The sequence below is a fragment of the Nasonia vitripennis genome, chromosome 1, assembly GCF_009193385.2.
Source record: "Nasonia vitripennis strain AsymCx chromosome 1, Nvit_psr_1.1, whole genome shotgun sequence".
NCBI lineage: Eukaryota > Metazoa > Arthropoda > Insecta > Hymenoptera > Pteromalidae > Nasonia > Nasonia vitripennis.
This window is the reverse complement of record NC_045757.1, coordinates 8,672,173-8,683,269: the sequence shown is the minus strand read 5'-3', so window position 1 is coordinate 8,683,269 and position 11,097 is coordinate 8,672,173. Positions and strand designations below refer to the sequence as shown.

Here is an 11,097-nt window from a genome sequence, read left to right as displayed (position 1 = left end):
TGTTTAACACACTACTGAATTTTTCCAATAACATGTCTATGTTAACAGTTAACATATATGTTTGCTGCAACCTTACTTTTCTCTCAGTGTGTGATTTTCATTTTTTGATTATAATTGTTTGCTTGGGTTAAAATAGAAAGAGAAAAAATAGATAATTATTTTTCATTAAAAAATTAATTTTGTGAAATATTCCTATTAAATAGTTGAGTGATAATGCAATTGTCGATTCGTAGCCTTTCTTTTTCCTCAAATATTGACTTTGAAGGCATCTTTACTTTTTATGACTCACAAAAATAATTTTTATCTTTGACCAAATCCGCACTTATCTTTTAGTGTAATTTTTGTCAGTGCATGAATTATGATTTTACTGAATTTACACATTTGTTCAAACAGTTGATATGTCATGTCACTTATTCACACATTTCATAATAAGCCTTGATAATATTTCTTTAAGACGTGTAATAAACAGGCTCTTTTTCACGACTTTAACTGTGATCATCAAGCTTTTCTCGTAGAAGATAACAAAGATGTAAGATTGGCTTTTTTAAGACTCTAGTCTTATCTATTTACAAAATAAACAAGAACATTGCTGTGTGTCGCGTTAAACGTGTACATATATCAGACTGCGCGAGAACAATATTCAGATATATACGATCAGTCGTCAATCGGAAGCTCAGTAATCTTTTTTATACTTTATTAATAAGTATCACAGTATTAAATTCATTACAGTATGGCTACTTGCAACAATAATCAGTACCTAGACAGAGAAGAGGTGGCGATTATGATAAAAGAGGCTTTTGGAACAGCAACAAAACTTGTAAAGTACTATTCAACTAATTTATCAGATAAAAGGGTTGGATTTATGAGTTCTCATCGGACTCTGGTGGTCGTCGTTGAAGAAAATGACTGTGAACAGAAGACTTACTCTTTCTTCCTTAAATCAATCCCGTATGAAATTGAAAATCAACTTAGTTGGATATTAGAAAGTAAAATATTTACTAAGGAAACTAATTTTTTTAAATTCATCGTACCTGAATTAATGGCAAGTATAAATGACAAATCATGGATAGCTCGATGTTATTTCGTCAAAGACGACCTGATGGTGTTCGAAGATCTTAAGGTAAAAAAATTCAAAATTAGCACTAAGATCCTAGATGAGCCGTGTGTAAGAGCTGCGTTATCTTCATATGCGAAACTTCACGCTGCATCTATATTAGCTGAAAGAAGGATTGGAAAGTCCTGGATAGACTTGTACCCAGAATTATTAGAAGAAGTTTTATTTGTGTGTAAAGGTATGTCATACAAATGGATTAATACAGGAGTGGATATCAACGTAGCAATCGCTGAGAAATTAGGCTTCGATCACAAGTCTGTTTCCGCAATGTTTAGTCAAATTTTTGATAAGGCAGCTCCGTCAAAGAAGAGACAAAATGTCCTGTGTCATGGAGACCCTTGGTCGTACAATTTGATGTTCGATGATTCGCAACCTTTACCAAAGTGTGTATTAGTGGACTTTCAAGTAGTGCGATACGTACCACCAATGTTTGAGATAGCCCAATTCATGCATATAACTACAGGTCGAGAATTTCGTAAGCAAAGAGAAACTGAAATGTTGAAGCATTATCATGATGTTCTGTGTAAAACTTTGAAAGAAAATAGCGATGGACAAGCACCTGTCCCAAGTTTTTCTGATATTCTAGATCAATACGAAGAAATGAAAATTGTCGGTATCATTTCGGCTGCTTTATACAATCCAACGATTCTTGTAAATGGAGATGTGATGACCGAGAAGTTAAAAAGTTCTGATGGATTTGCAGACCTTATGTTTGGTTCAGATCGGGTTAAATTCATGCTCGAATACATGGAAAAAGACACTATTTTCAAGGATCGATTGGTAGAGTGCATCACAGAATTAATCGAAAGATCAAATATACTGCAGGCAAATAAGTGAATAATATACTTATTTTTTATATCAAAGAAGTATTTTGTAAAATTGTGCATAACAAAAGTGTATTTCATACGAAATATATCAGTCAAAATAAGTTAGTTTATAAATTGTATTATTGGCTTACTAAACTACCCTACTTATGATCCAATATTTATTTTATCATTATTTTGTAATAGATTGTTATGGAAAATTGCTGTTTGATTTAAAATCTTGAAAGCTGTCAATGCACCGTATCGTACAATAATCAGTCGTTTGTACTTTTTTCCTTAATTCAGAGGTATTCATCCCGTCCAAATTAAATATGGCACTCAACTTGAAGTACTGAGTAATTACTAGAAGACACATTCCAGAAACGTTATCCATTCCAAAAAATCGTTCACGACTCAATCGCTTCCAGCGCGTTCCAAATCAAAAAGCAAAACAAAAGCAATCGGCATCTCGCACTGCTCTCGTCAGCCGCTTTTGGAGTCGCTCCAAGCGAATCGCTCACCGCTCGCTTCTCGCGCATAAAGTCTCTCGAAAGTTAAGTCTCGCTTGCGTCTATTAAGCTTCGGCAAACACGTACATACTGTAGCGTGGCACTAGAGAGAGAGAGAGAGAGAGAGAGAGAGAGAGAGAGAGAGAGAGAGAGAGAGAGAGAGAGAGAGAGAGAGAGAGAGAGCGGTGAAGTGCAGCACCACATGAGCTGCGAGGCAATATATAACACGGCTCGCGAGTCGGGAGCGTATATTATAAGCGTATAGTATTTATACGTACGACTATACGCATACGAGGTGGTGACTAAACGGGCCGCCTGTTAAACGAAGTCTGATGCGACAACTGAACTTTCAATGTTATTAGAGTATAAGGATGTGGCCTTATAAATTTATCCAACGGTTTCCAAATTAGACAGCTATAGCATGAGCGGCTCAAACAGAACCGATAAAAGACATCTTTGGCTTGCAGATATACCTTTACATATACATTCGGAGCATAGATTCTGATGAAGGAAATGAAGAGGCTGACCGGAGATTATATCGGGGTCTAAAGTTTCTAATACAAATTTTTACCTGTAGTAAACATTCTAAAACGTATAGAAAAATCCAAGAAAACGCAACAAATCATACAAGACTGCAATAATAATAAAACATTAAGGATATATTTCACTTACAAGCTACCGATCGGAAATCAATTTCCCCCAAAGCCAGTAGCATCCATAAATAATCACCTCCGACCGCACAAACGTTCCGATAAGGTTTTCCGCGTACGCAAACCGCTCGCATAAACGTTTCGCAAGCTGCGCGCATTGCACATATCCCGAACGCGATATCTCGCAAGTCGTTTCGCCGCGGCGAGTCCGAAACACGCGTTTCCGCGCGTCAGAGTACGAGGGTACCTATACCCCCCCCCCTCTCTCTCTCTCTCTCTCTCTCTCTCTCTCGTGTGTATAATGTGCACGCGTTCGCGCATTTAGCGGCCCTCGCTACAGTGGTATACATGCCGGCGAATTCGCATTATAACGGTTTGCTGCTACACGCGTGGCAAATGCAAACACGGCCGTTTGCGCTGCGATATATAGCTGCGGATCTGCCGCTGCAGTGCTTCCGGTCTGCGTATGCCGTGTGCGTATGTGTGATATGCTCTCTCTCTCTCTCTCTCTCTCTCTCTCTCTCTCTCTCTCTCTCTCTCTCCCTCTCTCCAGCGTAATCGATTCGAGAGAGAGAGGAGTTGAGGTGCAATTATTTCGAATTGCTTATCGTTGCTCGTGCTCGCGATTTATGTGCTCTATAGTTTTATTTCATTTTTAAAGGCGAAAAGCGAAGAGATTTTTTGAATACACGTTGTTGGTTATTATTTAAGCGGAAATTAATCAGAGATAAGAAACGGAATGAATTTCGATCGGACCTCTCTCTCCATTCGCCATCCGGCTGCAGATCCAAACTTTCCCATCCTACACCACCGCGAAACAAATAAATCAAAGCCGTGAGCCACACATGACTGTATACAGTTATATCAAATGCCTGCGCGCGCGCGAGAGAGAGAGAGAGAGAGAGAGAGAGAGAGCACAGTCCTAGCGTGGAGTGTCTGTCATCACTCAAACTAGGATCTTTCTCTCCTGCTCGATCTCTCAAAGTGGATTTTAAACTCCAAACGAGCCGCAACCAGAAGACCATACAGAGACGGACGCACACACGTGCACACGGCCGAGAAGAAGAAGCGAATGTTAAGCGCTCGTGTGTGTGCTTGTGCAAGCGCGTTGACGTTCATAATGGTCATTTCTCATGGCTGAGCTGACGCATCTCTCGATCTACAACTCCTTTGTCCGATACCGGATTCCTCCCTGTGTGTGTGCATGTGTGTATGCGACTCGCTCGTTATACTTGTATACCTATATGAAGGACCCGAGCCGTGTGTATATAAGAATTATACGCGTTACAAAAGTTCGTACAAAGATACATCGGCTAATGCGAGCTGAAGCTCGGGACGGAAGAGAAAAGCCTTATGTATACCTATGCGTATGGATTCGGTCGCGTGAGGTGACTCTGTGTCTTGCGTGGAGTCAAATGGTCAGGAGATCGTTGCCGAGATCCTGATGGCGATTTCATTGATCTGTGTGGTTTGATGCGGAGACAGATAGTTGCTTCCTTTTGCGGAGCGCGGTGCTTTTTATTTCGCGAATGCTCGTGTAGAAGATCAAAAGTTCGCTCCCTGATTTACGGCGAATACCACAGCAACTTAACGCTTCGTTATACGAGCGAGGAAAAAAATTATAATTTATACACTACTAGGCTACCACTCTCCAGTGACTCGCTGTACAGTTACGCATACCCTCGAATTTTTCGAACCACATACCTCGCGCTAACCACTCTCCGATTCATACGTAATAATTCTTTCTCGCCTTTTTGCAGGCAATCAATTTACATCCACGAGCATACAGCTCTCCAGAACGTTAGTCTCTTGCTCGTGTGTAATTCGCGCGATTTCCCCGTTAATTCAGTGCAGCGCGCGCGCATCTCTCGCCGGTGTGTGTGTGTGTGTGTGTCTGTTTCGGTTTCAGCGCCAAGAAAGCAGGCTCGCTCGCGCGTTATTTATCGGCGATAAAGCGCGCGGCTGTTAAATGTGTCGTTTGAGCATAAACATCGATAAGTCGTGTGTGCTGCTGCGAGAGACTCTTTCCGGGCGACGCAAACCAGATGCTCCTGCAGTGTGAAAACGTGCACTATATGGCTGTTGGTGAATGAGCAGAGGATGTAGTTCGAATGCAGGAGAGTGTGCTTTGTGTAACGAGCTTTGGAGGGCTTGGGGCGAATGCGAGTGCTTTACACTTTGAGATTGTTAATTTTGCAAACGCGATCAAAGCCATCGAAAAATAACCCTTTAATAAGCCTCAAAATTCGGATCGACTTTTACCCAGCGCTGCAGCGCCAGGCCCTTCCTCAACTCCGCCGTAAAAATAGCGAACAAGCGTATGCGATTTTACGCACACGCTCTACTCTCCAGCGATATAGTATAGCAGTAGCGGCAGTAAGAGAATACAAGCAGTCGAGCGTCTGACGTCTAATTTTAAAATGCCATACAAACCAGCGAGACTCGTGTAAATTTCGCCGGGCGCGCGAGAGTGCAGGGTATAGAGCAATGTTTCAAAGTAGCGTAGCAATATTATTTCAAGCGACGAGCGTCTTTCCCTCCCGCGCCAGATCGCCGAGCCAGCGGCGGCGCTCTACCACGCTGAAACGTATAAATTCGGCACGTCGCGGCATTTTCTCGCCTTGTCACCTCTGTCATTTGTTGCTCATAAATACAGTCGTGTATGATGCGGGGTTTTTTGAGTTTTCGGTGGTGGTTTGACGGAGAAGCCTATTTTATTGAAAATATCGTTTTAGTTTAAGAGGGTAAATTTTATGATAGCATTTTACATCCGCTTTTCAGAGAGTGAGACATCATGCTGGCACGAAGACAGCAAACGTTCTGTTCGATTCTATTTGAATATTTTTTAAGACAAATTATACGCTGCACTATATAGCTTAATTAACGCAAACAGGAACTCATAACTCAAGATCCCAAGAATAAATTGCCTTTTAATTAAGCCAGCCAAAAATACCAAATTTTATTAATGTCATAAAGTCCGCAACGTTCTCACAATCCTCATCGCGCGAGCGCAGGAAGCGACTCTCGCGTAAGGAAGCCCCGACGCATCCTCGTCACTCCACGCCTATGCACATACCAAATCCTACACATCATCCAAGACGCTATACGCTCGACTTCCGTTAATAAACGCGCACATCGTCGCCTCTTATAATATACGCCTCGATAGGCGCAAAGTCGCGCGAGGCTCTGACATGCGCCGAAATCTCCCGCGCTAAGAGAGAGTAAGTGAGAGAGTTTACGGCCTCGGCGAACTTTACGAGCTGCGCTTTTTCGAGCATCTTCTCGGAAAGGCCCGTCGTCGGGGGCTAATAAACGACGATTCTGAACTCGAACGAGTTGTCGCGCGCTCTGCACTACATCGAAACACGCGTTTTGTCACTGCAGAGAGAGAGAGAGAGAGAGAGAGAGAGAGAGAGAGAGAGAAAGAGAGAGAGAGAGAGAGAGAGAGAGCTGAGACGAGAGCGGTCCTTGAAATACGAGAACGTATGCTTGTTTGAAAATGAGGGTTCCTTCTTTTTCGTATGGGGGATTTTCCTGGAATACGAGTCGGAGGAGGAGGACGCGTGTAATAGGACTGCTGCGGCCAGAGTAAATAACTCAGTGGAGTGCGCCGCGGCTGATACACTTTTTCTCCGATGTTTCCCTTTGCAGCGATGTGCATAATGCGGCTTTCTATGTGTGCACACACTCGAGAGGTGATTGTAAGCTTTTTTATGATTTTTCGAGTGGCGTACTGTAAACACGATCATCGTGCGGAGAGCAGCTGAGCCGTGACGTTGACCCGAAGTCCAATAAAAGTCGCGCTTTGTGCTCTATTTGACTGAGATTCGTAAAAACTGTATTTTTTGAAACCGAATACCGATGCTGAGTCACGGTGGTCCTTTTTGTTGCGCTCGAAACTGTGTAACCTTTTTCATTCCGAGGACGCATTAGAAATTCGTATTTCCATCTATCCACACAGAGCAAAACTTGATACACTTACAGAAACGCCGCGCAAGCCCGAGAGAAAAGAGTTTGTTTTTATAGCCCATCCGACAAGCCTCTCCCTCGGTCGAGTCGCACCAACGCTGTATACGCGTATAATAAAGCCGCTGCCTCGAAAAATCGGAGAAGAAACACGTATCGACTTTCGAAAAATCTGGAAAACCAGTAAAACACGTGTCCGCGACGCTATACACACCAGCCGTGGGTGATATTGTTTCGGCCTCGTAAAATCGGCGTCGGGTTTCCCGCGCACTGATCTCTCGTTAAGCGATATACGCGCGCCTCTGTTCGAACACGAGCGGGAAGATAAATCTCGATCGCGAGTAATTTTTTTTTTTTACTACTCTTTTTTGGCACGACTATTCGGGTGTATACTCGGGCGAGTAATTTTAATTAGACGCGTAGGATGCGTGTAAGTATATACGGTGGGCAGTTAAAGGTGAGCTTAAAAATAGCTTTACGATACGACGACGTACTGCTCGAGCGCGACGAAACGGAAAACACGCGGTGTGCGTGTGTTAACGGTGTATTAATGGGTGTTTCCTTGGGTATTGGAGGAATTTTAAGACGCTGTTGAGGCGGAGGAGCTTATCTTTAATTAATTCCTCGGGAGATTCGATTGATGCGCGCACACGTATCCGCGCTGGACTAGGAATTAGGTATAAAGAGTGTACACTTAATTTTAATGCTGGCTACAAGTCGCTGCGATGTTACTCGGTTTGTGGCTTATCGCACGCTCGGTGACTCCCGGAATAAGCATTCCGTTTTGATTTCCTTTTCGTCTTTACTGCAGCGCATGCTATGCATTCGAAATTAAGATTATTTTATACCAATAATTATTTTTCCCTCGACGTATCTTATCGTTCTATAAATATTCAAGACGGCTTACTTATACTTACTCGCCGCTCTGAAACAACAGCGTCCGAAAAAAAGACCTGCAGCCCGGCACACTCCTGTACCGATCAAACATATCCCTTATCAAGGTCCAAACAAACCCTCGGCATAAATGCGCAGCCACGTCAAAAGTCAGCGTCAAATCCACTTTTCCGGCGCGCATCCCTTCAAACATCTAAAGTCAAAAGCCCCCGCGCGAAGATTCGAGCCTCGAAAAACAGCCGGGCGAGCACGTCCTCCGGAGGTATTCCGAACGTGCGAGCGGCTGTTTGCTGGCGGATCCTCTCGGAGGTTATACCTGGTACGCGCGTATGTTTGATATTTGCGCTGCGGCTTTTCTCGATTTTTCCGAAAATATAGGTATTGGATTAACATGTGTGGACGAGCGACATGGCTCGTTGGAAGAGCGGTCAGGGTTTTTGAAATCGGAACTGTTTCCCTTTGCGGTTCGGGTCTTCGAGAGGTTTTTGAGAGGGTATGTAGGTGGAGGTGTGTGCTGTTCGCATTAGTGGTTAACAGATGTATGAGAAACACCTACGTTTATTCGATTTCATACCATTTTTTTGCGGATGAATAGAGTTTTTAATAAAATAATAATAAAATAATTTTTAATATAAGTAATTTAATATCAAAACGGATCTAATTAGAGCTTGACCACCCTTCCTTACCCATGGTAACTGTACTAATTGGGTGGCTGTGATTGGCTGGAACAATTTGGGTGGGGTGTCACATGAACGGATGGGGTGTCGGACACCCCACCCCTGGTAACTCCTGTATTTAAGGAGCACCTCTAAAAAAATGGTCATTAGAGAATCAGCTTGCCTAAACCAAAGTTCTCGACTAACATCCAAAATGGACTCCATCAAAAAACTCCTGTCTTCCCTTAAGCTTAATAGCAAAAGCAAAAAAGACAACCAAGATACCGACCTGATCAAAGACCTCCCGATCGAAATATCCCAAATGATCCTCTCAAAATTAGACAATCAATCCTTATTAAATGCTGCTCAAGTTTCAAAAACTTGGCTATCAATAACCAAATCCACATCTAATTTACGCCAACGTGTTCGCCGACATATTCGTTACCGCAATAAAAAACTATCCCAAATTCGACCTAAAACTAAATCTAGCTATACTAACCACTCGCTACTCCGACTTCATCAATTCCACAGCCGAAAATAAGTAGAACTTCTATAAAAATATATAAAATCATGCCGAAAAACTAATCATCTTAATAAATTTTAGACTATAGAATATTTTTCTAACGTTTTAACTTTAAAAATTAGTACATTATGGTATTTGCTAACATACTATTTCTGACAAGTTACTTCCCTGTAAAGTACTTAAATTACAAAGCGCGTTTCTTATTTTGTTCGAACTCTTAATATTAATAAGAAATACATTTTTCTTAACGCGTGCATGAAAAAGACCCGTTTCCATGCCTCTAAAGTGACTGACGAGCTGCTCATTTCAAGCGTGCGGGAGGGAATCATTCCCTCTCGCTACTCATAAACACTCAAAAATAATCAAATTTTTGAAAAATATTGATATTTTTTGATAGAGAGTGGTTTACGACTCAAAATGCGCAGCTTACCATTCACTCTATATGCATAAAAACGGGTCTTTACAGGCACTTGTCAAAAAAAGTACAGTGTGCAACAAGGGGGGGGAGGGCTATTCCTACCTCGGGTGAAATTTGAACACTCGTCTCGGTCGCTTTCGGCGCCCTCGGCTCCAACTCGTGCTCAAATCTCACCCTCGTTAGAAATCGCCCTTTTTCCCCCTTAGTTGCACAATATACTATTTTTTCTTTCTTTGAATGTGTTGCTAAGAAACTTTCAACATTTCAATGCAACGAAAAAACTGTAAAATAATTTGTTTTAATAGTTTTCTCTCTCCTTAAGCAAAGGCTCCTAAATCCATTGCTACAATTAAATCCCCCTTTTCGCACGCGCGTAAAACACATCACCAAACGAATATCCTCGCATGTTCTCTCCTCACGACGAGAGGCCATCACGTGATTCAAAAATCATTTCCAAAAACAGATGCACGAGACAGATATAAAATCCGGCGGGCGATAAGGCGCTCGTAAACGTCGCGCAGCTTTCGACGGTACGGTCCGTAATAATAATTCGAGAAAGAGAGCCGAAAACCGTCTGCGTCGCCTCGCTTGTCGCGGCGATAAAAGTCAGTAAACTTGATGCTCTTTGATCCTGCTGCGATCTCGTTTTCTCTCTGGTTGTGAAGAGTTCTTCGGACGGACAGGGGAAGAGAGACTCTTATCGCGCCTGTCATTAACTACGATTCCAACGCCGAGACAAGTGCGCGCCCGGTCCTTCGATGAGCAGCGATTGTAAAGACGATGTTCGTATCTGGTTTCTACGCTGCGTCGCTTTCGTCGGAGATGATTTTTTTGAGACGATGCGGTGAATTTTTTTGAGGACTTGAATATTGTACAAAAAATTTACAACAGGGCGAGTGTTCGTCGCGGAGGAGAATAAAAAAGGTTCAACGTTTTCAACGAAGGTCGATGATACAAAATAATAACTTGCTCGACAATGCCTCTGCTATCCCGCGCGCAAAACCCGTGTCGCGATATCTGCACAGTCGCTCCTCCCGCGCTATACCCGTCGACAAGATACAGCGTCACGAAGCTGAATTACGAGCGAGGGCACTATGCATATGCTTTATTGAATTCGCCGCATCGATGACTTTGGAGATAGAGGCTCAGGTAAGCAAGTATTTACGAGAGCGAGTACACGGTTACGTAAGTATATAAGAGATTTACATTTTTCAACTAGTGATCAAATATTAAAACTATGTAACCGGTTCAATCAAAAACTCATTTCCATAATTTCGCTCATCAATCACCTCCAAAAGAACATCCTCCTTACTCGAAACTCGCCAATTAATCACAAGCCAAAACCGACCGTCTACACGCGAAAACCGAGCTAAACCAGCTAACCTCTCGAAAAAACTCGCTGTGATAAAAAAAAGCAGCAGCATCTCGTACGCGAAAACACGGAGCCAACAACACCAGCGCCGGCACCGCGTAGTTCGGCTCCTTTCCGCAGCAACAACAACGACAACGACGCCGAGCTGCAGAGCAGCGGCGCCAGGGACTGCAAAAAAAAAGAGGAAAAATT

The 11,097-nt window shown here is 42.7% G+C and overlaps 1 protein-coding gene across 1 annotated transcript; it reads left to right on the top strand.

The window, feature by feature from the left end:
- Positions 1-600: 600 nt before the first annotated feature.
- LOC100121269 (juvenile hormone inducible-like protein) lies at positions 601-2,055 on the top strand. The gene is given in 1 exon segment (NM_001168553.1): positions 601-2,055. A coding segment is annotated over 1 exon segment (1,221 nt). The 5' UTR covers positions 601-730; the 3' UTR covers positions 1,952-2,055.
- The last annotated feature ends 9,042 nt before the right edge of the window (positions 2,056-11,097 follow it).